The sequence below is a fragment of the Leptosomus discolor genome, chromosome 2 (genome assembly GCF_034619465.1).
Source record: "Leptosomus discolor isolate bLepDis1 chromosome 2, bLepDis1.hap2, whole genome shotgun sequence".
NCBI lineage: Eukaryota > Metazoa > Chordata > Aves > Leptosomiformes > Leptosomidae > Leptosomus > Leptosomus discolor.
This window is the reverse complement of record NC_141392.1, coordinates 43,218,832-43,243,802: the sequence shown is the minus strand read 5'-3', so window position 1 is coordinate 43,243,802 and position 24,971 is coordinate 43,218,832. Positions and strand designations below refer to the sequence as shown.

At 39.8% G+C, this 24,971-nt stretch overlaps 1 protein-coding gene across 12 annotated transcripts in view; it reads left to right on the top strand.

Annotated features, from left to right (window-relative positions):
* The window catches only part of ACTN2 (actinin alpha 2), a 71,753-nt gene that overhangs the window by 14,086 nt on the left and 32,696 nt on the right, over positions 1–24,971 (top strand). For all 12 annotated transcript variants that reach the window (XM_086460963.1, XM_086460962.1, XM_086460964.1 and 9 more), the window contains exons 2-5: positions 11,938–12,052; positions 13,346–13,465; positions 21,934–22,020; positions 23,101–23,188. In XM_086460963.1, the coding sequence (XP_086317089.1) occupies positions 11,938–12,052; positions 13,346–13,465; positions 21,934–22,020; positions 23,101–23,188 (410 nt within the window). The remainder of the gene's footprint in view (positions 1–11,937; positions 12,053–13,345; positions 13,466–21,933; positions 22,021–23,100; positions 23,189–24,971) is intronic.

Here is a 24,971-nt window from a genome sequence, read left to right as displayed (position 1 = left end):
TTTAGATTTACTTCACAGATTATACAATTTATTTACCATTTTGTAGTGCTAATCTTGTGTTTTAATGTATTTTAATGCATTGAATAATGGTATGTAATCCAAAAAATTCAGAGGTATTAATTCTGTTATGACAAGGTGTTGATGTACCTGTTGTTCTACATAAAAAGGCAAAGAGAGTAGAGTCATCAGAAAGGTAGTGTATAAATCTCAATGTTGTCACGCATATTGTTATTGAAATAGGAGGGAAGATGAAGAGGTAAAATCATTGCAAGCGGCAAGGGATTGCTCCCCGTTACTCCATCTAGCTAGAATGAATTATCCAGGACTGTTCTAAAACAGCCGGACACTGCCATTTGGACAAAGGATTCTCAAAGAGTGTTGCCTGGATGGTGATGTGACCAACTTTTTCCAAGGATTTGTGCATATGATGTGAATGAACAAACTATACTGCAAAAATAGTCATTTGCGTCCAAGAGAAAGCTGACTTGCAAAACCCTGACCTTTGTCACCTCTTAGCAAGGTGGTGACAATATTACTTAAAAGTCTCAGTATTGCAAAGCCTTCCGAGTGGACTATACTAATAGCTCCTACACCCCAACATATGATGAAAGATAACCCTGTACTGAAGATGGACTTTTAATTTATTGGTTGGGAATGCATGGCTGGGGGGAACCTTTCACTTTTAGGTCAGTGTTTTGAACCCAGGCCAGGTGAATAAGTGACAAGGTTGCTAACGCATACAGGCTGTTTGGTAATGTCTATGAGGTGAGTTGTTCTCTCAGTTTAGCTCTTGGGGGGACAGGTGTCCCCATCACTTAAACCACCAGGAATGGCAGCTTCATCAGAGGTGCCCAAAACTGACCTTATTAGTGAGATGTAGGGACAGTGACTTTTAATCCTAGAGGTGAATGCTAGAACAATTTCTGTACGTGAAAATGCTTTCTCACATTGCATCTGTGCGGTTATTCACAGTCATTGCTATTCTTAGCAGTTTCCTGAGCGACTTCTTTCTCCATACCCAAGTGGCTGGCACATTTCATAATTCACTAAGTTTAAGGAGGGAAGGATAATTCGCATGCAGCTAGATTTACAGAAGTAGGTAACTGGTTTATGCTAAACAGCTAGGTTTGATTTTTAAATGTAGAATTAGCTTCGGATGACTGAGAACAGATGCTGATGATGTTGGTAATTGTTATGTGTTGTTTTCCATCTGTTCACAGTAGGTTCTGGTTTTGATTAATTTTACACTTCTTTATTTACAATATATTTATAGTTTTGTCAGCTTTCTTATCTTCCTTGCTACTATTTCTTCATTGGGCTTTTTTTCAGGGTAGTGTTTGAGTACCTCAAAAGCAATGGTGAATTTTCCCCCACAATAGTACTGTGGGATATGGAAGATTTATTATTCTCATTTTCCTTGAATACAGAAGTGGGACACTTAAAAGTACTTGGCTATGGCTAACATCTGCTCCTGTTGTTGTTAAAAGGCTTATAGTCCCAGAATCACAGAATGTTAGGGGTTGGAAGGGACCTCGAAAGATTATCTAGTCCAACCCCCCTGCCAGAGCAGGACCCCCAAGAGTAGATCACAGAGGAACACGTCCAGGCAGGTTCCAGGGAAGGAGACTCCACTACCTCCCTGGGCATCCTGTTCCAGTGCTCTGTCACCCTCACAGTGGAAAAGTTTTTCCTTATGTTCATGTGGAAACTCCTATGCTCCAGCTTGCACCCTTGCCCTGTGTCCTATCATCGGGCATCACTGAGAAGAGCCCGGCTCCATCCTTCTGGCACTTGCCCTTTACGTATTTATAAACATTAATGAGGTCACCCTCAGCCTCCTCTTCTCCAAGCTACAGAGACCCAGCTCCCTCAGCCTTTCCTCCTAAGGGAGATGTTCCACCCCCTTAATCATCTTTGTGGCTCTGCGCTGGACTCTTTCAAGCAGTTCCCTGTCCTTCTTGAACTGAGGGGCCCAGAACTGGACACAATATTCCAGATGCGGTCTCACTAGGGCAGAGTGTCCCGTATGAGGAATCGCAGGTCATAAAATGCTCAGCATTTAGGACAAAAAAGCATTTTTAAAATTCCTGTCTTAAATGACATAAAGACTGTCGCAAAACTGGGGAGAAAACACAAGTGTCAGGATCTCTTCTCCAGGATCATAACACGGACCTCAGGAAATATGTGTACCCATAGAACAGATCATTGAATCCATTTTCATTTTAATTTGGTTTATGTTTAACTTTCCGTGAACACTCTTCTGCCTATGACTTTGAATCTTCTTTCCCTCTATCCTGTTACTTTTCTTCAGTGTTGTTACTTTATCTGTCTTCACCCTTCTACTTTCTTTTTCTCCAATATCCCTGACAAATGTCCTCCAATATTATATTTCTTTTTGCTAAGGTATATTAGACGGTCATATGAAAGTAGGAGACGGAAATGGGGATCACCACAGAAAGCACACCCTGACAGAAACAAAATTTGCAGATATCTGTTGCATGCCAGATGCTTGGATACCTAGAAGGGAATTGTTTTCTGCTGAATGACTTCTTATTTTGTAGTCAATAACATATATACCTAAGTTTTAGGGTTTCTCAGCCACAGAATCTGGAAGGTAAAAGAATCTTCTTGCCTATTCTTCCTTTTCACGGTTGCAGTGTAGATGCCAAGTAGGATGGGAATCTTCCATGAACATCATAGAAAGCATGACTGGGAGAATCTGGGAAAGCACTAATCTGTTCCCCTGCTTTTGGGCAGAAGCAAATATGCTCAAGCTGTTCTTGACAAATTTATCTAACTTGTTCTTGATGATGTCCAAGAAGCAGTATTCCACATTTACCCAGCCCATCTCTTCCAATGCTTCACTGCTTCTAGAGTTAATAATTAATCTAAATCTTCCTTATTGTTGTTTAAGCTCGTGACTATCTTAAGCTCTGTCTCTAGTGCACACAGGTAACTGATTTATTCTCTTCTCTGTCGTGACTTCTTAAATGGTTGAGACAAGTATTCTCTTTTTGAACTTCTCACAATTAAACACACCCAATGGTTCTTTATTTTTCATGGATAAAGTTTTCTAGAATTTTATTCTTCTCATGACTCTTTCATGGATTCTCTCCAACTGGTACATATTCTTCTTGAATTTTGTGCCCAAAAGAGGAGGCAGTATTACAGTTAATCCCTTTCCAGCACTGAAGAGATTGGAAGAAATACTTCGGATGTGGATACACCATTCTTCTGCTTAGGCATTCCTATGTTGTATTTGCCTTTTATAGCAGCATGACATTTTTAGATCAGGTTAGGTTGTGATCCACTGTAATTCCCAGATCCTGTTCTTCATTGCTACTGCCCTGCCAGTAGTTCTCCATCCTGTGTTTGTGCAGTTAGTTATCACTGGAAGAGGGCAGTACTTCAGACTTCTTGCTAATCTGCATCCAGCTTTTTTCAAGTCCTTTCACTGATTTGTCCAGATTAGTTGGAATTGTAGCTCTGTCATGAAACATGCTTACAGACCCCTCATTTTACTGTCATATACAAATGTTAAAAGCATACACTCTATTCTGTCATCTAAGTGAGTAAGTAAAGTGTAGTTTAGGACAGAGTCCTACAGAAGTGTACTTAATAAGCCCTTCCTCTTAATAGTGAGCCATTATTTACCTTGGTAGGAATAAACTCTCTGACTTGCTAAACACTTTTTTTTTTTTTCCTCATATGATTTTATCTTTAGTTTTTCTCTTAGATAAATAGCTTTCTGCTCTTGCAACCAGCTTAGGTATGTGACATAAAGGAGATCTGCTTCTGTGGCGTCCTAGTGGGGGGACCTTTAAAATACTCTAGCTTAACTAGTGGAACTAGGACAAATGGCTAGAGTTTAGATAGGACAGGCAAGTATCTAAATTCAGGCTTAGAAAGGTAGCACCATGTAAGTTTTTGCTTGCTGGTCCTTGGAAGTGTCATTTTTTAAATATAAGATTGGATTCTGCAAAAGTTAATGCTGCTTGCCTAGTGAAGTTTCCCACTTCTGTGTAAATAAAATATGACAAACTCTTTATGACCTATAAGACTTTGTTTCTCCCTCTACTATTACATTTGCCACATGTAAATTTACCACAGACCACTCTGGTCTGCTTAGTGATAGGAATGTGTTAAAAAATATTCAGAGTTAAAAGAACACACCAGAAGTAAACAGTAGTTGTTTTTTTTTTTTCTGACAGTTCCTTTGTCTTTCCAATTCCTTCACCTTTACAAATTGAGTAAGTTATAGTTGTATCATAAAGATAAGAATAGGTAATAAAAAAAAAAATTAAAAAATCATGCCCATGCTTTTACTAAAGATTTTCATTGGATTCTTGCCTCTCTTATTTCTGTCTTATTCTGCTGAGCCGGGTTCTTTTCAGTGATTCTTGAAATTCCAAAAATGAAAAGTAGATTTAGACCAGAATTGTCCTACAGATCCTGAACGCTTTTTAGTTTCAAGTGGGATTTTAAACATTACACGTACATCCTACTTCTAAAATATCAATGTTTCTGATTGAACATACGTTTACAATAGGTAGAATTATTTTAAACCGATAAAAATACACAAGCAGACAACCCTATGGCACTGCAGGTATTTTGAGAAGTGACACATCTGGATTAGATGCCTGCTGCTGTAAAACTTTCGTAAATGAGTGTCATCAACAGTCATGAAAAAGGAAGGAGCTTCCTTCAGACAATACGCTGTTGTAGCATTATACTGATGGCCCATCAAAGTCCTGAGTTGTCTGAAGACTTAGATTTTCATGCTTAAGACTGATGCTTCTCTCTTGTACGTAAAGATAGGCTTATGTGCCTGAAACCTTACCTGTCTTTTCCAGCTATCTCAGGTGATCCAATAAAGGTGTTATCTGCCAACTCCTAATAAACTTTGCAATATTTTAATGGTTTTAGTCCCTCCAAAGACCTTGTGAAATGTCTTATCTTCCTGTTCTTCCCTTAGAAAAAGACTGAGGTGAGAACAGTACATGCAGTGACCCATACTGAATTTCCCATACATCTTGCTGCCTCCTGAGTTTTCTTCCATTTTAGACCAGTGGGACAAGATAACCTTTCTCTGCTGCCTCCTCTAAAAGAAAGAACTAATGTCTCTCATTTTGTAACCAAAGGCTTAATAATCTTGACATTTCTCAGGGTTCAGCCTTGCCAAATTATTTTTGAAGGGGTATTTACATGCTCTAGTGGTTTTTTTTATTGTTACTAGTGAGCACTAAAACAGATGTGCAATCATTCAGTGCTGGGAGGGGGTTGCATGTTTTACAGGAAACCCTAGATTTGCATAAGATTAGGCTACCTACTTTGTAAGGACCGAGATCTCCCCAGGCTCCTCCATACAGGCAAAATGGTAGCAAGACATGCAGTGTCCTATGTGATGAATGCGTCCCTTTGACAATGTCTCCTGTGAATGATAAAATTAAGGAAATGGAGTGAAGGTTGCTTAGTTACGAGAGCAGATCTGCTGACAGTGCAGAGTATGCTAGCATATCATCTGACACCATCTGTTCCACGACATGGATGGATGTGCTAGAGCAGAGAGGGCTTTCCCCAACTTTGGATATGGGAACCTTGTGATGGAGCTTCTACTAACTTCTTTTGTGAGACAGTTCTATGCTATCCTTTCTGTTGTTCCCAGGGCTTTGACTTTGACACACTGCCTGTGATTTGAGTATTTCCTTTTAATGACCTTTTGGAACACACTAAACATTTCCCCTACCTTAGCCTTCATGGCACTTCACTATGCTTTCACTGTGCTTCATTTGAGTTGTTGCCGTGCTCTAGTGTGTTTAGTGTTAAAATCCCACTATGCCTACTGAGTGTTTTGGCATGATTGAGTAGTACTGGTGAACCACCTCTCCTGTGACAGTTTAGTTCTTTTACTAACGTGTACCAATGCATTTAGGCTTCCACTGCAAGAGGAAAGAGGAGCAAGGGGGCAGTTAATAGTGATTCAAACCAACAAGTAAAATGTAACATTTTATTTATTTTCAGTTCATAAAAATATACTTATGCACCTAATACACTAAAAGTACAGTTGATCTAGATGTTCTAGCAATATCTAAAATGTGTAGTCATTGGTTCACATCAAGCTAGTTTATAAAGGCTGTGCAATTTTTTGCTGTGTTTCAACTTCATGCCCCTTCTTTTGGGAGCAGAATTGAATAGTTACAGAGAATGAGGACCAACACAGACTGTATCCCAAGCCCAGAGAAAAGCCCTGATCCTGCAGTCATTAGAACACTGTGTGGACACAGGATCTGGGAGATCATATTGCAGGTTCACAACTTATATTTTAAAACGTGGATAACAGACAGATGGGAAATTCTTCAAGGGGAAACCTCAGTCTGGCCTAGTGGGAATGTTCTGGCAGAGCTCTTTCTGTGATACCCTTGCCATGTGCTCAGAGCCCAGTAATGTTCTGTATACCTGCAGAGTGAATCACTGCTTCCCATTTAGCCTAGAAGTAATGAAGACTCTCAGCTAGCACATGTAGAAAGCAAAAATACTTTAGAAGAAAGGCTATAAAGCAGAGTTTTAAGAAACAACTCCATTAGACTCAGATAATTAGGCATAACATGTATGTATATGAACAAATGTGTTGAATGTTTATATTTTAAGTTAATTTTCTTCAGGTGTGTCCTTTTGCTCTAAGTATTAGAATTTAAGGTCCACTTAAAATGACTTGTGCTTCTGCTTTACTTAGCAGGCACAGGAAGTATTAAGTTTCCTATTAATGCAATATTTTTCGTAACTCATAGGTTAGAAATGGATTTTGTCTATATTTTCTTATGTAAATGTTAGAAAGGCTAGAAACTCAAAAAAACAAATGATGGATGGGCCAGCAGCCTTTCTGGTATGGGTACAGACAAACAGACATATGCCTTTGAAAATCAATATTATTTTTTTAAACTTGTAAATTGATTTGAGTTAGAGACAGTGAAAGGCAGTGTTAACCTTTGTTATGATATACATATTAAATGGGATGCGGGTCTCCAGTCCTTTATTTGGCTGGATTCACTTCTCAGTTTCAATTCTGAGTGCAAGTAAACAAATCTTCCTGAACTTGTGGAGGGTATCCCCTGTATATGTCCCCGTGCAAGTTATGCTGCTGTTTTGCTGATGTACGTTTTGGACTTGCTGTCAGTGCCAAACTAGAAATATACCCTGTATCTTCAGCAGGTGGAACAAGTTGTCTTGTGACCCACCGATGGGTAACAGTATTGGAGAGGGTCGTAACTGGTCCCTTCTTGATTCTCTTTTTTTCTATTATCACATGTGCATATGAAACTTACTATCATAGCATCTTGTTTTCTGGCTTTGAAGCACTATCAAAAGTAAGTTATTACACTCACATAAAAAGGACGTGTGGGCTTTCTCAGGACTGTAGGACAATTCAGTTCTCAGAGATACCACTTTTTCCATCAAAGTGTGTCCTTCATTGTGCCTGTGTAAAAATACTTGCATAGAGTGGGCATACCCTATTATTTTTTGCCATTAGCTGCAGTTGATTGATAATTGATTAGGAATATCTCCTTTTTCTGCCCCTTGGTTGCAATTCTACTTCTCAAGGGCTTGTAAAATTAAGTGGCCTGAGTAAATTACCAGATAAGGTCTTTTTTTTTTTCTCAGATATGCACTTTACCATTACAGATCTGTGAATCCAAATTATGGAGAATATGCTACTGGCAGTCTTGACAATGAGGCTAAGTGGGCATAGAACATAAACTGCACTCCCTTTTCTGGAGTTAGCTTTTCCGAAATAGACCTGTGACAGCAGCAGACAATTAATAACGCATTAAGAGAACATTCACCTGTGGGACTGCAAATTGTTTGGCTTCTGGCTTCCTGCTCTGCATCCCCGGTTCTGTGAGTAAGTGTGTCAGCAAAGTTTCTTTTGTAGTAACAACTTTGGAAAGGAGAAATTTTTATTTATTTATTTTTAAAATTTGTAGAGCCACCTATGATAAATAAATTCTATAAAGAAATGTCTAGCTTTCTAGGCACTTATTTGTATCTCTCCCGGTATTCGGCTTGATGCCTTGTGTCCTGTCTTGTTTCTCTGGGCAATATGATACTCTGAAATGTGCTGTACAGCTCAGCAGAAAAAGGAATTTGCTTTGTCTAAGTCATTTAATAGCTTTTAAATCCCAGTGGATTACAAATTTGCAGGGTACTATATGCTGGCTGTATCTTGATCTCCAGGACTTAAACATGCTTTGAATAGTTTCTTAATAACTATGAATAGAACTGTTAAAGCCAAAGCTGTGTGAACAAGTGGTATCACAATAAGAATAGAAGGACAAGGTTTAAATGAAATGTGGATCATGGAAACTGTTAGAATTTCCAAGATAATTTTTGCAGTAGATTTAATACAGTCACTTATGTATTACATTGCTGGAATGTAGTAAACACTTCTTTAAGTAGCATTTCTATAGCCATGTTTAGTCCTAGGAAAGTAAGCGAGTTTGGAAGGCACCAGGCTATGATGCTACATGCCAAGAGTCTGCTGTAATGTACTGCAGTGACACTTCCCATGAGTCACAAGACAACTGTCATAAGGGGATAGCACCTTTTCATGACCTGTTGCACTGATAAAACAGAAAGCTCTGAGAAACCGTAGTTTAGATGAAAGATCTAAATCTCTAATTCTAGATATAGAAGTTAATGTAAGCTATCTAGATACAGATAGTTTAAATAAAGAATCCACGCACAGTAGAGTGCTTCAGCAGAACTTGTTATCTCATGAATGGAAGCTTTGTAGGTAATTCTAAGTCTATTCTTCAGAATGCTATGATGTCAATGACAAACCCCAATACTACTGTAAAGAATCTTAACCTGCAGATACTAAAAGACAGCCCATAAAACCAGTGACTGTCACCAACTATTTATTGAAAACAGCTTGACTCAGCAGTAGTAGCATCTTTTCCTTGTTTATATCATAGCAACATTTGCACTTAGTGTCTTCATAAAATGAACAAGATTGAGAAGAGAGTTTGTCTCTCAGCAAATTCAGTGCCATAAAAATGTCTGTTTTCAAGAGAAACCATTTAAATTATTTGAAAACTTTGGGATCTTTGGATAAAACTTGTGTTTTGTGTCTATCAGTGCGGCATCCAGTAAATTGTATCAGCTGTTGTAGAGGTGAAGTAGAGGACCACAGCAAGTTTAGAGGTGGACAAAATTGTAATTAGCTTATATATATATATATATATATATATATATATATATATGACCTAAGAAGTGCCAAGTTGTATTTCTTCTTAAGAAATTAAGTAAGAAGTAGCTTTCTTCACAGTAGGAATGAGATTTGTATTTTAAGGCTGCTTGACTGGTGGGGTTGTTGCCATTAAACTCTTAATTAAATGAAAAATGGGGAAAACTCATTTACTTGAGTGGTAGAAGGTCAGAACATTCACCATAAATGTCTAAAAGAAGAGGCAGAAATGGCTGAGGTTTTTGTCTGAGTTCCTCTGAGTTTGGCATGATGTACTTGGAACAATTCTACAAACTGCGATAACATCTGAAGATAAGCACACGTCCATCACTCATGCTTAATTCCTGAAAGGCTCATTCATTTACTGGTTCAGCTTTCTAATATTTATTGCCAAATTGCCATGCAAGGTTCGTGTGCATTTACCCTTCAGTGCTTTCAGCTGTTTTTTCTGTATTACCATAATATTGTTCCTTCCAAGGACACTTGTTATAATTTTTAGTATTTGCAAATGACTTAATGTGGTGCTAAGCCTTTTTAGATACATATCACTAGAACAAGATACTGCTTGAGGCAGCAAATTAGTCTTATAAACTAGATCCTAACCCTATAATGATCCAAACCAAATACCATCCTAAGACTCCATCATGTCGAGCCCTGAGGGTAGAGTTGCCTGGTATCTCTGTTGTGATGCTTGATACACTCTGGTTTCAGGTCTCCCATGAGCTCACTAAAGCTAGTTGACCTTAAAATGAGGAAAGTTTTACCTTCCTGAATGACTGCTTTTCAAGCTAACATCCCTTTATTAAAATAGATGTATTTGCAGAGATGCTTCAGCTGCAGCCATACTTATCTCCATCTACACACACAAGTACTTTATTATACCTCTACCTGAAACTTATCCTCTGCAGGTCGACAGGACCCCTGTCCAGAACCACTTCAAATACTGTCTGCTCTCTCTTCCTTTCTTTGGGCATCTAGAATTAGGTATTTCACTGCACAGCTCCCCCATATCCATAGCACTTCTTGCTCCTTACTTTCAGTTGGATAGGAGAAGTTGATAAAACTGAAGTTTAGCAAGCTGCTCCTTGTCACTGTAGGAGCTCTGAGAAGAGCCCAGCAAGCTGCACATAAAGTCTTCACATAAATTGAGACAAACACAACAACAATCAAAATCTTATTCTTTAAGAGAAAGTTGCCTTTTTAAGAATAGACCATATTTGAAAATGCAATAGATGTCTTCTTAAGGTATGAATTCTCTCTAGAATTTACAAGAATCAGTTGTAGGGGAAGTTTTGGTGTTCATCTACTGGCCTTTCTTATTCTGTTCTTGAAAGATCAGAAATTAAATAGTCTAAAAAAACACGCAAGAAAAAAGGAAGGCCAAAGGAAATTTCATATTGACAATGGGGATTTAGGATATATTTTGTTTTTAAAACTATTAACATTAAATGTTCTTAAAACTATGGTAATTTGTAATAACAAAAGAAGGGGAATTCCGAATATCTGACAACTTTAAGTAGCTGCTGTCTAACCAAAATGTATGTCCTTGTTATATATACCTGGTGAAATACCTAGTAAATACAAACTTGCTTTATATATCTTAACAGACACTGAAAAGCAAGGAGAATTTGTCAGAAGGCTGAAAAGTAATGGATATTTGAAAACAGACTGATTTTAATTACTAAATTGTTAGTAGCCTGTGTTTTGATTTAATTCATACAAAAGGTAATGTGTATGTGACCTCTGTAGATCAATGGAGTTAGTTCTGCTTTTCATCTCTGCCAGTAAAAGCAGACTTGGTTATTCTCTATGGAGAGAGAAATGCTGATAGTTGCTTTTGTCACCATTTTTGCCCTGCAAACCTAAGTATCTGCGTTTGTGTGTTTCATGAAGTTATGCTAGTTTTCTGAAAGTTATGTAATACTGTTTAAATATAAAACCCTTGGTAAGGCAGGCCATTTCTGCATCATCTGAATGTGAAACTTCTGCACTTGAATTATTGTAAACTTTCAAAACCCGTTCTAATTGTCCATGTTTTCAAAAGGCATTCTGTTTCTTGCCGTGATTACAAGTAGGAGAATATGCAATTTTGCTGGTACCCTTGCTGTTGTATAAAGTCCCTTTTCAGTTGTCAAATGTCAGAACATCCTAAAGAGTGTTCTGACAACTTCCTACTTGTGAGAAATGCATGTTGCCTGTCCCTGGCGTAGATAGTCTGTATAAGAACTATTTATCCTGGCAGGAATTGATCTAGTAGAAGGTTTTGCTTCTGTGCTTGCCATGGCCTACATTTTACTGTCACATGGCTTCCTTTATATCATATCAATCTTTCTTTTCAGGAAGATTGTGTAACAGATAAGTCCCAACATAAAATTATGTGCTCATTAAATGTTAAGTGTTGTTATAACTGTTAGACAAATTTTGCCTTTATGTGTAGACCTTTTTTTTTGGGACACAGTTATTACCAGAATCTAGCACAATATTGCTTTTAATCAAGCAATTCTTTGCATCTTCGTGAACATCTGGGATAAGAATTTTGAAATCTCTGACATGCATAAAATGAATGGGAGTGTGACATCCATATTTCTAAGGCAGTAGAGAAAAATCTCAGATACAGTGTTTACTCAGATGGCTTAGCAGTTGTTTTGGAAAATGCCTTGTTGATAAGTTTTTTTTTTTAACTATTATTACAGACATTTACAGCCTGGTGCAATTCCCACCTCAGGAAAGCAGGCACGCAGATTGAGAACATTGAGGAGGACTTCAGAAATGGCCTCAAACTGATGCTCCTCTTGGAAGTTATCTCAGGTTGGCTAAAATAAAGTTTGCTGGGTATTTACAGCATGCTAACTGAAACACTCTTACAAAAATTGTTAACAATTCAAAGCCGTGAACACAAACTCTAAGTAGGCTGAAAAGTGAGAGATGAAACACGCTGTAAAACAAAAGGGAGGAAAAAAAAAGCGCTCTGCCTTTTCCCTGTTTCCAAAATCTTCTCGTTTGTGGTTGTGTACTAGGAGATCATTGTGTATCAGGGTGTCACTGACATCACCATGTTGTTGGACAAACCACAAACATTGAGCACCTGGTCTTAGCCCCTAACAATTAAAAAGCCTTTACACTTAGGTTACAAATTCATTTTATTCCACTTTTAGTGTAACAGTTTTGCTTTGCTTTTAATGACTGTATTGCGTGGACCAATGCTTTCAAAAGTGGCTGCCTAAAGTAAAACTAGATCAATATTTAGTCACAAGCAAAAAAGTCTCCTTTTTCAGAAGGGTGGAACATCTAAGAACTCCTTTTGACTGACATAAACTCACTATGTCACCCGTTTTATTTGTTATTCAGAGGGGCAGTACCCAAGGTGCACCCAGAACACCCTTGAATGGGAAGGGAATAGCTTAAGTTAGACACACAACAAAGGTGAAAAAGGGCAAGAAGATTTTAACGAGGTCTTTATGGAAAAGACAGTTTACATTTTTGCTGGAGATTTCAGTGGGGAAAGATCATCTTCAAATGATCACTCTTCCTGAAATGGAGAGTCATATTTTCAGAAATTATTCTTTGTGATCATTTGAAAAGATAAATTCGTTCGAACACATCAGCCTGTGCTCTGAGATTAACTGCTCTGCTGCACTGGATGAGGTTGTTAAAAGCTATTGTTCTTGGTCAGATGTGGAAGGATGCTATGGCTGATCCGCTGGATAGAGTCCATCCTCTCTTTACAGTGAGGCAGGTAAGGGTGATGAGCTCTGAGAACATTCTGCCTTCTTAATATTTGGCTACTCTAACACAGACAGTAGCAATGAACCAGAAGTGGAGTAGCAGGAAGCACTCACGTATTGTCCAGATGTTAAGGGCAAACATAAAAATTTTACTCTGGTTTTAGTACTGTAACAGAAAGATCTAAGTCAGATGTTTCAACATTTGAATTTTCTCTTCAGGTTTTTGTTCAAAGCCGTCTTTCAGAAAAATACTTGTTAAAATAACTACTAACATTTAGACAGTGTTCATGGCACATTCACTCCTGAGTTCTAATCACTTGGGTGTCTGTAGCCAAGTGTATGTAACAATAAACACATTAAATTTGTTATTCTGCAGGGGAAAGACTACCGAAACCAGACAGAGGGAAGATGCGCTTCCATAAAATTGCTAATGTCAACAAAGCTCTGGATTATATCGCCAGCAAAGGAGTGAAACTTGTGTCAATTGGTGCAGAAGGTATGTGACAGAGCCTGACAAGGCACCTTGCTTAGGTCCTAGACATTCACATTGCAAAGAAATCTGACAGGTCTCTGGCCAAATTGCATGGGCTCTTCTCTATACATGAGTGCGTCAAAAGTCCCTTAATATTGACTGCTGACCTGTATCTGTGAAAGCAGAAGAGGTGGGAATTTGTGGACACCTGGAGAAGGATAGGGGTATAAATGGGCTCTGAGATTAGTTTGTCTCTAAGGTTAAATTGAATTGTCTGTTTCACTGGGTGTTCAGATAAGGATTTCTTCTTTCAGAGCATTACATTTTTCCTATACATTATTAAAAATAAGGGACCCCTTTAGAAATCAGGTTGGATTCTAGGGTGTGCTTTATCCAATCTAGGATCTTCTTTCATCTTCAGGAATTATTATTTAGACAAGACAAAGCCTGACATCACTACCAGGTGGCTGGGATCTGCTCCGGTTTTATTATGAGACTGACTGTGAATGGCTGTGTTTCTAAAATTCAGATGTAAAGTTAAGGGAATAATCAAAAGAAATTATGGCAGCTGGGGAGAGACTGAACATATGAAGAAAGTGGGGTGGGATGTTGTTTACTAAAGTTATTACTTTGTTATTGTTCTGTTGTTCAGGTACTTAAATAAAAACATGCAGTTGGCTAGCTAAATGCTGATAGATATAAACTCCGAGCAAAAGAAGGCAGGCTCTCACTACAAGTGAATTTGTGCCTCCGATGAGATTCAGTTAATTCTTTAAAAAGGTTAAAGGTCTGACTAGAGCTAGGTGCTTCATGGAGATATTTGCATTATGCTTTGCATAGCCATTGCCATACAAAGATGTGAGATGACTGGCACGATATCCAGCTACTTTTGAGTCCATAGCTCTGGGGGAGCCTCTAACATGTCCTTAGAGCAAAAGTCTGGCTGTAACCTCAGTATCATGGTGAGAAGCACTAGCTATATTCTATTCACATTGCTAGGCCTTTTTAGATTGATATATGAGCCTTCTCTTCCTGCTTTCTGATTTCTCCAGGCTTACATATATCCCCGTATTCTGGCTTCCAAGCCTTGATCTCGGGGAGCTTACTGTAATTGTGGCTGCAGTGGGAAGTTTCGTTAGATGGGATAGGGGCATCTCTAGAAGTAACGGAGAGCTCTATCAGCATTCATTGATTCCACAACGGTTTGACCTAGTCTGCTTGGTTCCTCAAGTATTGTTCACCAAATGTGTTCAATTTCTAGATCTAGAACTCCAAATTCCCAAGAAGTGGGTGTTCTCTGGGCAGAACATTTGTTTGAACTCACACTTTATTAATTTGAGACTGAACTGGGTGGGCCACCTGAGTCCAAATCCATACCATCTATCTTTAGGCACGTAACAGAGGTGATTTTGGTGAATATGTTGTCAGCGGGGAGAAACTCACAATTCCCAAAGGCGCTTCGAATCTCAGAAGAGCTCCACTGTGTTTCAGAGGTGCCTGGCTCCCTCCATCAGTTGTACAGGCTGTCAGGGGCAGCTGGGCCCTTTGCTCAATGAAATGAAGTGGGATGGAAAAATATGCCACTACCCTAAACCTCTGCAGTTAAGGTTATTCTGAGAGTGACATGGCATTGAACAGACAGCAGAGGGTACTGAAGAGACAATTTATGTGTGGAAATGAAAATTAAGAATACAGAAGCCTGTTTGATAGTTTGTGCAGAAATATTGAGAGTTCAGAGTGTGGAGCAAATGGATGGCAGTTTCTGTTGTGTCATGCTGGGACTCTGAGGCTTCCTGACCGAAAACAAGAGTGTAGCAAAAGGAGTATCTTGTGGGACAGAGTGGTCCTTCTCTCTCATCATAGTTTTCACAATGTAGAATCATAGAATGCATTGGGCTGGAAGGGACCCCCAAAGGTCGTCTAGTCCAACCGCGCATTGCCCCTCATCCTATCGCTACGTGCCCTTGTAAACAGTCCCTCCCCAGCTTTCCTGTAGGCCCCCCTCAGGTACTGCAAGGCCGCTATAAGGTCTCCCTGTAGTCTTCTCCAGGCTGAACAACCCCAACTCTCTCAGTCTGTCCTCATAGGGGAGGTGCTCCAGCCCCCTGATCATTTTTGTGGCCCTCCTCTGAACCTGCTCCAAGAGGACCATGTCCTTCTTGTATTGAGGGCTCCAGAGCTGGATGCAGGACTGCAGGTGGGGTCTCACCGAAGCAGAGTAGAGGGGGAGAATCACCTCTTTTGATCTGCTGGCCACACTTCTCTTGATACAGACTAGGATGCGATTGTCCTTCTGGGCTGCAAGTGCGCATTGTTGGTTCATGTCCAGCTTTTCATCCACCAGCACCCCCAAGTCCTTCTCTGCAGGGCTGCTCTCTGTCACATCATCCCCCAGCTTGTATTGATTATGAAGATTGCCCTGGCCCAGGTGCAAGACCTTGCACTTGGCCATGTTGAACCTCATGAGATTCACATGGGCCCATGTCTCCAGCTTGTCCAGGTCCCTTTGGATGGCATCCCGTCCCTCAGGCGTGTTGACTGCCCCACTCAGCTTCGTCGCATCTGCAAACTTGCTGAGAATGCACTCGATCCCACTGTCTATATCATTGATGAGGATATTAAACAGCACTGGTCCCAGCACAGACCCCTGAGGGACACCAGTCATCACCCGTCTCCATCTGGACATCGAGCCATTGACCACTACCCTCTGGATGCGACCATCCAGCCAATTCCTTATCCACCGAACACCCCACTCATCAAATCTGTAACTTTCCAACTTAGAGAGAAAGATGTTGTGGGGGACCCTGTCAAAGGCCTTGCAGAAGTCCAGATAGATAATATCCATAGCTCTTCCCTTGTCCACTGATGTAGTCACTCCATCATAGAAGGCCACTAGTTTGGTCAAACAGGACTTGCCCTTGGTGAAGCCATGCTGGCTGTCCTAAATCACCTCCCTGTCCACCATGTGCCCTAGCAGAGCTTCTAGGAGGATCTGCTCCATGATCTTCCCAGGCACAGAGGTGAGGCTGACAGGTTGGTAGTTCCCAGATTCCTCCTTTCTACCCTTTTCAAAAATGGGCATAACATTTCCCTTCTTCCAGTCACCTGGGACTTCACCTGACTGCCGTGACTTTTCAAATATCATGATGAGTGGCTTGGCAACTACATCAGCCAGCTCCGTCAGGACTCTGGGATGTGTCTCATCAGGTCCCATAGACTTATGTATGTTCAGGTTCCTCAGGTGATCACGAACCTTGTCTTCACTCACAGTGGGAAGGACTCTCTTGCCCTGGCCCCTGTCTTGTGGTCCTTCAACTCTGGAGGTTCAAGGAGAACGGTTGCCCATAAAGACCGAGGCAAAAAAGTTGTTGAGAACCTCAGCCTTCTCCTTGTTTGTTGTTACCATCTTGCCAGACTACTGTACTATGTACTAATACTGTCACACCTCAGTTCTTCAAGCAAGGCTGGAGTATTTAAACCAAGACCCATCAGCTCATACCTGCTTCTGAAAGGAGCAGTCCAGCCCTCTGCACTCCCATCTCCCTCATTTTGCCCTGCTTATTGCTGCTCATTACTGCCGGGGTGCCCAGTCTAGGGAGCAATGCTTGAGCACTTTCTATATCATCTGAAGGCAAAGCATCTGGGATAGCTCAGATCAGCCATTAAAACCATTTAAACTAACCCTGCTGTTCTGCTTGGCAGCAACTGGCAGGAGTTTAGATGCTCTGTGATAATAGGTAATTCCCTCTGGGAGGGAGGCAGGAACAAGAGGTGGTAACCTCTTCCAGCTTCTCAGCCAGTTGCTGCAAGGTGATGTCTGTCTATGCACTCAGTATTTCTTCCTGCATGTAGCAGCAGGCCATAGTTAGTAAGACAGAAGATTAAGGTGGTGTTTTTGGCAGTGCTGCAGGCTTTTATCGCCTGTTTCTGGAATTCTCGATCTGTAAAATGGTGGGATTAGAAGCAAAAATTGACTCATTAGCATTAAAAAAAAAAGAGAAAACTATTTTAGATTCATAGGGGGAAGTACAGGAGAAAAATCCACGGCTACTGTCCTAGCTTAGATGCAGAGAGGAACCTGTCATTGTAAGACATTGCACTATGTCAACTATGGCCACTAACACACATTAGATTACATCCATGTGGGCAGGAGCAGATAGATTTGTGTGCCTTCACTCCTACTCTAAACAGGCCGAACACAAAGCCAGCTCTGGCCCAGACATGCTTAATGCCCTGTTAAGTTTACCACGTCCCCTCTACTAAATTTGTTATCTAAGGCACAGTGCCGTGCTGATGCAGCAGTGCAGTATCACATCTGACTGGGTAAAGTTTCACAGTGTGGGACCTCTGGCACCAGTATGTGTTTAAGAGTCCCTGTTCCCCCTTGTCCTGCATACTTGCTCCCACACTTCACAGCCCTACCCTGGCACTTGGGCTGACAACTGTTTCTGTAGCTATGCTGGAGACTGGATCAGCAATCCATTCTCTTTTTAAAACACACTTCACCTCTTTTGTTTCTTTTGTTGCATTTTTCAGCAGTCATTCTAATATGAAGATGGAATGAATACCAGCAAGGAGGCAGCACACTGACTCCTTGAGCTTGTATTGTTTTCTAAGTCTTTAACCCCTTAACTCACTGCCCCTGTGTGTTAGCATGGGGCATATGGGCTTCTCTGCACCCATCTGTTTTGGCATTCTCTGCGTTACGTGGACGCTTGGAATACTTTTTCATTTCCAAAGCATGAAAGTTTTGTATTTAAATCTGCTGAGGATCATGTTTTATTATCTGACATGCTGAGCGGTGAAGACCATGTAGGCCCAAGGAGACCAACTGGTGTGTAAAATGGGGCCTCAAGACAAAGATTAAACTGTGATTCCTGTGAGACTTCAGTACGAAGTTCAATTTAATATTTTTAAGGGGTCAGGGCTACTCTTTAAAGCTGTGATCACTGTTCTGAAGGCTGACTTCCTTGGGCTGTCTGTGGAGTGGGAAGAGAAAGGTGATCACCTCTAACCATGATGCTGAACAGAATCCAAATATGGCTACCCTGATCTGTCTTGTGGAAGAGTCTTCCTCTCCATTGGTGATGAAAAGAGACTAGAGTGTCAAGAAGCTAAAGCCAAAGCTTTGAAAATAGTCCTTATGAGCCATTCACAGTCCAGGAGTTGGCAATTTTCCCTTAAGTTTTAAAAAAAGAGCAATAACTCCATTTGCAAGGTAATTACATCCTCAGTGAAATGAACTGAGATACCAAGACTCACAAAAGATAAGTATCCTGTTAATAGGCAACACTTCTCTATTGCTTTTCTGGGGAGGGGGAGAAATATTAAAGACTGAATGATCTGTGAATCTGCTACAAGAAGGTTAGAATTTAAAAAAAAAATAAAGCCAAAGCAGAATTAAAAAACAAGACTAAAACATTTGAGAACTTGCCACACTGCTTTGCTTAGCTTTTTCCCTAGGCAGTTTTTATTGTTTCCCCTTCCCTTTCCCTTCTCTCCTTTCCTGTCATCATAGGTCAGCAAGATCTTTTCCCCCAGAAATCTGTAGCTTTGTGTCTGTGAGGTGTAGGAGCTATGTTCTTTCCAGAGCAAACAGGCAGTGTGAAGAAAATAATGAATCCTTCTATTGACCCGTAGAGGAAAATGATAGGAATGAATCTGTATTTTTTCATCACTGGTATTTTTCAACATTTAGCAATTTTGTATTCCTTCTGTTTGGATATTTTTCCTTGTCTTTTATACATGTCTTTTTTTGTGTTTTATGCTAGCAGTAGATAATGAGAAACCAAAGCTGGCGAATTGGTTTAAAATTCTCCTGAGACACAATACAGAAAATTCTCTCTCTTGCTCTTTCATTCTGTCTGTGTGTACATACGGATATGTAAATCAGAACAACGATGTAGTGATTATGCAAATCCATGAACTGATTGCCTGACAATCAGCAATGCCTCCTGAGTATTTAAATTAATTTATTTTACATTTGAAGGAATTCTTCTTTATATACATATCAGACATCTGATCAAAATCGAATGAAATACTTGATGGAGGAGGAGGAAGCAGGAGAGAGAAGTAGCTACTTGCCCTAATTGCCATTTGGTCTTTTTTGGCTGAAAGAGTTTAGACATTTGTCACGTGTTGAGGCTGGGCTGGCCACTAACAAATGACAGACGCTCTCTATTAACCCCTCTTCCCTCCCAAAAGGGAAAGGGAGCGAGAACAAGGGAGAGAGACTTTCTGGTTTGGAAAAGAAAACTAAAACAGCTTTAATGAAACAATAACAATAAAAGAAAAGATAATAATAAAAATAAGGAAATGATGAGATATATACAATATGTACAAATAGATACAAAACCAATACTGAACCCAACTGCCCCCACCCTGATGACAATACGTCACCACCACACTGCAGGGCTAGCACTGGGGCAGTCCCAGGCTGGACTCGGCAGCAGACAGGGATGGGATGCAGGAGCCGGACTCAGGCACTGAATTCAGGGCTGAATGGATCAGGATCGATGACAGAAGAATGTCTCAGATGGAGACCTCCTCAGATGTCGGCCATCGAAGAAGAGAGAGAGACCCTCGTGATCCCTCAGCTTTATACTGAATATGACGTATAGGGGATGGAATACTCTGTTGGTCAGGTTTGGGTCACCTGTCCAGTTCGCTCCTCCGTGCAGGTGCATCCTTTTTCATGCTTGCGACCCTTTTCACTCCCGGCACCCCAACATGGAGTACAAGATTTAGCAGTGACCTTGGTCGCTACAAGAACAAGTATAAGCAAGGGCCTCTCTGCACACCATTCCTTGGTACGAACTATAAACATCAGGCCTTATCACTGCTAGAAGCTGTCACTGTCTGGAAAAACATGCTGCTGTTTCAGAAAATGCCATTAGTTAGAGGAGACTTAACTGAAAAGCTAAAGCACTAAACCAGAATTAGTTCGATTTAGCCCAAACCAGGACAAGATTTGAAGAGACTTGGGGTCTTTCAGGGCCAATAAGACAGTAATAATGCATGGAAGTTGGGTAAAGTGAGATAAGAGTTCTGGAAAATTAGTGTAGAACCCAAGAGGGGAAAGTGAAAAAATAGCCATTCATATATAAACTTGGATTACCACACTAGCAAAATAAGTGTAAACTAGTGATGGGTGACATATCTCCTACCACATTTGTTAGTTCTATAGGTTCAAATGACAGCTTGTGTCACGTAATACTACAATTTAACACGTATCTCAAGTCTTGGAGCTGGCAGCGGCTTTGTTCTGTAAAAATTGCCCCTGGATTCAGGCCACATTTAAGCAGCAAAGCAACCGCATTTTCTGCTGGCACCTCTACTCACATTTGATGTTGGATTGAGGAAATTCCTCCTGCTCCTTCCCCAGAACACCAGTGGGCCCCCAGGCAGCCACAGCTGCTCCACTTTTTGAGGAAAGCTGGAGGTGACTTTCAAGTAGAGGAGCAGCTGGTGCCTTCCCTGCTCCACTGCTCTTTCGGTGTGAGGTGACTGGAAAGGCAGTCTGCAGCTCCCCTCCCTCATTGTCCCACCTTCTCCCCTTCCAGTGCTGGACCCTCCTTATAGTCTCACTATGTTCTTCTGAGACTCTCATTATGCTTTTCAGATTGATTTAATATTGTCACATCACTTAAGTGGTCTGGCAGTACATTTTTTGGTGTTGAGAAATTTAAGTGGTATCACTATTCATATTACAATGTAGGAGCACTGGATTCTGACTTGGCGTGTGGAGGGGACTCCCATGTATGTGTGAGAAGGGCTGGAGAAAGCACCTTACTAGTGCCCTGTGTTGTAGGTAGACTCAAGCAGACTTGAAACAAATTGAAACCCCAGAGGTAAAAAACCCCAATTTATATTAAAGATACATAAATGTGCATAGGCATCAGAACTGTAAGACATTACAACCTAGTGGCCATGTTTCATGAGTACCTCTCAGGAGTTGCTGTGTCTCTTGAGCTGTTCTTCATATCTAGTCTGTGCTGGCACTATAGATAAAATTCTCAAAAAGGTCTAAATAGTATAGGGGAATTTCTGAGTACCATTTTATTAAAAATAATACTGTTAATGTCCTGCAATTTCTTAAAATTTGGGGCAAGACCATATTTCTTTCAGTTCCTTTGTATCTGAAAACAGTAAGGCTGATACTGTTCAATCTTTAAGTATTTCCCCTCAGGCGCTCTATAAAAAATGTCAGCCTAAAAGGTAAAGATTAGAGACAGTTACAACTACTTGGAGAGAAGCATTTTAGTATGAAAGGGCTGAAGTGACCTTAACCTCAGTAATCTTCAGAGCAACTGCCAAGGTAGCACAAGCATGAGTTTGTTGAAAAATGAGCCCAGATGAACTCTGTGTAGATAAAGAATTACAGTAAAAATGTAATAAATTTATTAGATGCTATGTATTATTTATAGAAATATATGATTTAAATAAGAGGAAATGGAAAACATTCTAAATACTACTATCTTTTTTTGCCTTAGAAATTGTTGATGGCAATGTGAAAATGACGCTGGGTATGATCTGGACTATCATCCTTCGCTTTGCTATTCAGGATATTTCAGTGGAAGGTAATAGTAATGCAACTATATTAAATAATTAGGAAATTTGTTTAAAGGCATTTTTACATGAATTGTGCACAAGTGAGATGAGTGTTTTAAAAATGAATTATTTTTTCACAGAAAATGATACTGCAAGTTCCCTACCTGGTGACAAAATTGACTTCTGGAGGGAAAAAGTAATTACTCTCCCTATCCTGACAGAAACCTCGAGCCAGCTTTCTAAATGCAGAAGTTCTGGGCATGTCTCAGTTATAGAGGTAGAAACATGCCTGTGTTTCTGAGCTTCAGTGGCCTGAAACAATGCTGTACCCTTTATGGTGGTCCTATTTCCAATATACTTTTTTTAGTGCTGTCCTTTTTCTTGCATTCTTTGCAAATATTATCTGATTGTATCCCTCTTCTTTCTATCACTTTTTTTTTTCCCCCACTGCTTTAGAATTTTTTTTCTTAACTTTCACTTGGGAACTGGCTCCAAAAAAGTGTATCGTAGTTACAATGCTCTTTAAATCAAATCTATGCTGTGAAAAGCCTAAAATTCTAGTAGTTAATCTCAATTTTCAACAAAGGTAAAGTCAATTCAAACTCTCTGTGCTGTCCTGCCCATAATTTGTAGGCCATTAAAGGTGGACCTAATGATCTATTTGATCTTTTCTGTCCTTCACTTATGCATTCAGATACCCATAGGGTTCAGATAATGAAGGTGTTTCTTCAGTGCTTAGACCTCCCCGTAAGCAAATGGACTGAGACTACAAGTATATTTCATGTAGGCACCTACACAATCTTTTATGTCTAGTTCTATTATATATAGATATACATTCTGCTGTCCAATCATTATAATTTCGTAAACTTCTAATATCCCTGAATTATTGTGCAGGCTGAGACTGTAGTCTGAGTTGTTCCAGTTGAGCTAACCTCAGTGTCCTAATGGAGCCCCATTAGTCCATTTGTATGAGTATGTTTTAGGATTAAATGTTGGCTTATGCCAACCAGTTTCAGGTGGCTGACTGCATTTAGGATGACAAAAAATTAATTGCTTGAGCACTTTTTACATGTTTCCTGTTTTTTTTAACTCCCTGGTGTCTTTTACAGAGACCTCTGCCAAAGAAGGGCTGCTGCTGTGGTGTCAAAGAAAAACTGCTCCTTACAGAAATGTGAACATTCAGAACTTCCATCTTAGGTAAACTTACATTATTTCAAGGGGTAGAGGCAGCCTAAAATATTTTAGGTCAATTTTTTTTCCCACAGCTGTGTAGGTATATATTTGACAGGAGAATTTCACTCTTCACTGTTCTTCAAATTCTTATGCTCTATCTTCAGAGTCTTATTTTGGTCGGCCTTTGGCATTATTTACCATTATTTCCATAGCTACTATTTAAAAGAAAAAAATCCCTGCTACATACAGAATGACCATATTACATTATTAGAGGTCCTTGGTATATGGGAATATCTGAGTACTGCAGCATGGTGACTTGGCAAATGACTGCTGTCAAATGACAGCCACTGTAGGTATAGACTGTTCTTGGCAAAAATACCAATGTGTTGAGCATGCAAATATCTCATTATGATTAATTAGCCTTTATTATTTTGTAACATAAATATAAGGAGCCAAATAATGCACTCGGTACACAACAGCAGCACTTTAAACACATTTGTTTTCAGAATCAGGATTGTTACCTAAGTTGGGAAATTTAGTGAAGCTCCACCCTTGTAGTTCTGTGTTTTCATTAAGGGCTAGAAAGGCAGTTCCAGGCCCTATGCAGGCTGCCTGGTTTGGGGATTTCACTGAGCTAGTTCCTGTAGCTCTGCTGGTGAGCCCTTAAACTACAATGACTTGACATTTGCACTGTTTAACTGTGTGATCTTGCCTTCCCTGAAACCCTTATAAGTACTTACAACAAGAGCTGCATATTACAGTGTTTTGGTGTTTTGAATTAATTCTTAGTGTGCAGCAGCTAAAGCCCATGTAGTGATAGAGAAGATATGGTTCACACATGCATCCACAGGTAAAAAGAATTTGTTTGATTTACAGTCCCTGTATTGCCCTGAAGAGATCTGAAATTTGTTACCTTTATTTTCCATGAATGTATAGAGGTATATTTCAGTAGATCTTTCTGTGGATGTAGGGTTTACTGTAAGTTACAGTATCGAATCTTAGTGTGTATACATATCATACATATACTAGTCTGATACATGGTATAGGGAAAACATCTTGATTGGAAGTACCTTTATTAATGTTTGGGTTGATTGGCTCTTACAGAGCTACTTTACAATGGCCTGTCCAGACTATTTTAGTCTATACCTTTTGGAAAAAAAGGGTTTTATTAGTTTGATGCTCATTTTGATTCAGTTTTACCTTCTGGATGATTTTATATTATATGATGCATGTATATTTTGCTTAATTGTATTACATTTTCATTTGAGATGATTCTGTTATTTGAAGGATCTACCCAGACATCTCAGAGACAGGAATTGTAACAGTCTCAAAATATTTAGTATCACGCAATTACTGCACAGGATAAGACTTCAAACCCACAGTCCCAGTAATTGCATAAAGTGTTTACAGAAAGTATATTTAAGAATATTTGCTTCTGACTGAAAGGAGCCTCTCATAATCTTTCTAAATAGATGTTATTTGTAGCTGTGTTCATTGCTTATTCTTGCCTCAAAAGTCAGTGGACTTGAAATCACACTGAAATGTAAGAGCTCAGATCAAAGCTCTCGTATGTTTGAAGGGTTTTAAATAAACCAAGCTGATTTATGACTTCTTACTTCTATGAGCACAACATGGTTGTGCCATTAAAATTGTCGGAAATAACTGACACAGAAAAAGCCAGCTGCTTCAGGAAAGTCAAGTAATTGCAGGTTTGCTCTCCTTTCCTTTTTCCACAAACATGCTGTAACTATAATAGGAGATTATGCACTTGCACTGATGAATGTGTACTCTGAGCTATCCTGGAACA